At 48.5% G+C, this 4,174-nt stretch overlaps 1 protein-coding gene across 1 annotated transcript in view; it reads right to left on the bottom strand.

Moving 5' to 3' along the window:
- Window positions 1-1,061: 1,061 nt before the first annotated feature.
- The window catches only part of LOC134035327 (sodium channel protein type 5 subunit alpha-like), a 214,378-nt gene continuing 211,265 nt past the window's right edge, over window positions 1,062-4,174 (bottom strand). The window contains exons 25-27 of the mRNA XM_062480326.1: window positions 4,133-4,166; window positions 2,683-3,260; window positions 1,062-1,899 (exon numbers count right to left, since the gene is read on the bottom strand). Of these exons, the coding sequence (XP_062336310.1) occupies window positions 1,162-1,899; window positions 2,683-3,260; window positions 4,133-4,166 (1,350 nt within the window). The 3' untranslated portion in view covers window positions 1,062-1,161. The remainder of the gene's footprint in view (window positions 1,900-2,682; window positions 3,261-4,132; window positions 4,167-4,174) is intronic.

Raw genomic sequence — 4,174 nt, forward strand, 5'->3', positions numbered from 1 at the left:
CACTCAGAGCAACTAAACCAAACTAAGCTCTACAAGGAGAGAGAAATAAAGACCTGTTCAATCATGAGATGCTGATTGTCTCCTAGCAGCCTGGCTATAGCACCAACCATGGCCAGGTGGTCATTGATGATACAATGACTTGAGTGCTGCTAGACCAGATGAACCTTGTTTTTAATGTGTAAACTTAAATGTGACATTTAATTAAAGGAAGTAGCAATTGAACTGTGATAAAATGTGTGCATGCCAGCGGTCATATTTCCTGCTCTCTCCTTCGGCCTGTGTGGTTTTCATGTGGTCAGGGTTCCTTTATTCAGGATTTCAGATTGGTTTAATCATGGTTCTCCATGTCTGATAAGACCACGATTCCACTTATACTCTAAAAAATATAAAAAAAATGTCATCATCATAATTTTAGTGCTATAAAGACTGGTAACATCAACAAAGTTACATTTATATTCTGAAAAATGTGTATCCCTTTGTCACTGTTTGATCTTGCTTTGGTCAAACAGCGGTCCTTCAGGTGAACATGGAGATCAACCATCATCCACAATTGATCGTAGCTGTCCTTCCATATGCCCACAGTTTGGGTAATGCTAGAGATATTGATCCAATATTGACTAGCTGTGATCAGGTCCTTTGGTCTTTTAAACAAATCGTCCCATTGGTCCTGTGGTCATTGTAACACCTGTGACCTTTGCTGAGGTCCCCCATTCATATGGATGTTCAGACACAGCTGACCTGACATGTCTGAAATTGGGGGTCCAAGGTAGCCTTTCTTCATCCATGGAGGATAGAGAGAGTCATCATCCATGCATGGTGAGCCGCATGTGGAAGTTCTCTCATTCCTCTCTCTTCCTCATCTCCCTCCTCTTCTCATTCCTCCTTTCCTTCCTCTCTTTCCTCTCTCTATCACCTCCTCCTCTTACTCCTATCCCCCCATCTCCTCCTCTCCTTTTCTCTCTCCTCCTCCTGTCCTCCTCCTCCTGTCCCTCCTCCTCTTCTCACTCCCCCTCCTCTCCCTTGTCGTCTTCTCACTCCTCCTCCTCCCTCCCTCCCTCCTCCCCCTTTGTCTCCCCCAGACAGAATCCTTCTGATCTACAGTACATTCTGTCAACAAGCTAGACTATGGGAGTAGGGGGGCGTGTCCTACATGGCTTGTTTCTACTGAAGACTCTTCTGGTGTCTGTTGGGGTCGGGGTCAGAGGACAAGGGGCTGCAGGGCTCAGCAGGACTGGGCAGGTCACAGCAGTCGCCACCTGGGATGAGGATGTGGATCACTTCGCTGGTGGCCCGAGTAACGCTGTCGTAGGAGGGTGGTGACGAGGTGGAGGACAGAGTGTCTGAGCGCTTCATCTCCCCTCCTCCGCCATAGTTCTCCTTCATCATCAGGGCGATCAGTCCCTCCTTCTCTGGCGTCGCCCGTCCAGCCCCTCCATCCGCCTCGTCCTCGCTGCCGCCCCCCCGCCCCCCGCTGGGGGAGTGTGTGGCGGTGTTAATCTGCCGATAGAGCAGCGAGGCCTGCTTCATCTGACGACGCACCAGGTGTCTCCGATAACAGCGCTGGATGACGGCAGCCGACACGTCCTCCTGCTTCCGTCTCAGGGTGGTGGTGATGGGCTCGTAGGAGATCTTGGAAGGGTTGGCCATCATGAACTTCTCCTCCATCTGCTGCTTGAGGGCATCCATCTCCCCAGACTCGCCCAGGACGCGCTTGGTAAAGGCAAACAGGATGTCCAGGCAGTGGATCTTGTCTCCGCTGACCATGGGCAGGTCCATCGAGATCAGCTTGATTTTGTTTGGCTTGGCGATGCGCAGAGGTTCCGAAAGCGTGTCGGCAAAGTCGGAGAGCTTTGCGTACTCGATGAACTGGGTGGCCTCGGGGTCAAACTTCTCCCACACCTGGAAGAAGACCACAGAGGTCAGACACAGAACACTTGTCTCTTTTGTATTCGGTTCAAAGCTACAGCAGGATTAGAATCAAATCAGTCTGGGATGTGCAAGTTTCTTAGAGCTGTTATTGGTGAGGACTCCTGGGTGCTATGTGCCAGAGGTGTGAATGTGTGAGGAACCTGAGGCCGTGCTGCACAGCACCAGGTCACACTCTCCTTCCAGCTTCATCACAGGACGGAGCAAAGCTTTCTATAGGCCGTGTACTATTAGTCAATATGTACAGTAGATGATGACAGCAGATGATACTGCATTAATACACTGTACATTATTAACTTTATTGTAGATATTATATCAGACATTCTGGTCCCTTCATAGTTATATCACACTATTATTTCAGGTACTATTCAACCCATTAAGGAGTAGTGTCACATATGTGAGTGTTTAAAAGTGGGTGCCACAGTGTAAAAAATATGTGATTCAAACATTCCAATTGAATATTTTCCGAAAACGACACAACAAACGCTTGGTATGGCTTCAGCATGTACTAAATAGAAGGCTAGCACAGTAACATTAGCATGGTAGTGGCATTGCTATGGGTATACTGCTAGGTAACTTAGCCTGGCAGTTAACTAAGCCCACTAGCTAAAGTTTCTGAAAAATAACTTATGCTGTGCAGACCTTTGAACATATTTACTCTTAACTTACTCTCTAAATGGGTTAACTTATATGAGACATGTTAGGCCTGTATTCTATAATGTTATATTGGGTATAATATGGGTTCCATCGGCTCACCTCGTAGAACATCTCAAAGTCGTCTTCACTGAGCGGCTCCGTGCTCTCTTCCGTAGCCACACTGAAGTTCTCCAGGATGATGGCGATGTACATGTTGACCACAATTAGGAAGGAGATGATGATGTAGGTGACGAAGAATGTGATGCCCACGGAAGGGTTGCCGCAGTTACCCTTGGCGTTGGTGCCGGTGTGGGGCAGGTGGGGGTTGCACTCCTCTGGAGAGTTGTTGAGGATTGGGGAGAGGAGGTTGTCCCAGCCGGCAGAGGTTGTGATCTGGAACAGGCAGATCATGCTGTTCCCAAACGTCTCAAAGTTGAACATGTCGTCAATGCCCGCCTGCTTCTTGACGTAAGCGAAGTTGGCCATGCCGAAGATGGCGTAGATGAACATGACCAGGAAGAGGAGGAGCCCGATGTTGAACAGCGCAGGAAGTGACATCATCAAGGCAAAGAGGAGTGTCCTGATCCCCTTGGCACCTCGGATCAGACGTAGGACCCGACCGATGCGAGCCAATCGGATCACTCGGAACAGTGTTGGCGAGACGAAGTACTTTTCGATGATGTCAGCAAGTACGATGCCTGGGAGAGAGAGGAAGATGAGCAACAGAGCAGGCTGGGTCACACACTGGGCATGGGCTGTTGTTGTTGAGTAAAATGGTAGGTGTGGGTATTACAATGTTAGTACACTCTCATTTAGGCTCTGGTGTAGGTGTTCCTATGTAGATTCCCCCTCCTTCTAACCATTAACTGTTAGCAACCCCCCCCCCCCCCCCACATACACAATCATGTGTGATTCCCCCCCAGAGACCCACTGAGACAGCCTTGATTGCTGCTGCTGCACCTCCCACACTCAGCCTTGTCCACACATGCACACACACATACAAATACACACGCACGCACACACTCACATTCAACCCTGTCCCTGGACCAGGGTCATATTGAGAACCACACATACATATACAGACACACACGCACACATACAACCTAGTTGTCAGCAGCAGTGTCAACGAAAGACAGACATTTTATCTCACTCAAGCTAGTTTAGAACCATGTCAGGGACTCACAAACATTAAATGCCAGCAACAAGCCATACATGCTAAGAAAAAACATACATGGAAGATCAACACACCGTTCTAGTGCCAAAGGTGATGGTTAACAGAGAGTTAAGAGAGATAGAAGCTGTTCTGATAGGGTCTAACCAGTGATGGCTCAGGGTTCAGACATTAAATTATAGCGCTGTCCCTAAAGGGGCATTCAACTGCAGCTAACTCTGTCTCTAGGTGAATGTTGTGTGAATGACTTGAAGGCCCTTGGCCAGGCACGGAGCCAAAGTGTTTTATCATCTTGACACTTGACTCAGTGTGCTGTGTTGGAGGTGTTATGGTGTTCACAGGAGTTTGGAACCAGAGGGTCCCGTTTGGATACTGAACCAGAGAACTGGGTTATCTTACCCACAATGGAGAGGATGACCACCACAAAGTCAAAGATATTCC

This window comes from Osmerus eperlanus, chromosome 15, assembly GCF_963692335.1.
Source record: "Osmerus eperlanus chromosome 15, fOsmEpe2.1, whole genome shotgun sequence".
In the NCBI taxonomy this organism is placed as follows: Eukaryota; Metazoa; Chordata; class Actinopteri; order Osmeriformes; family Osmeridae; genus Osmerus; species Osmerus eperlanus.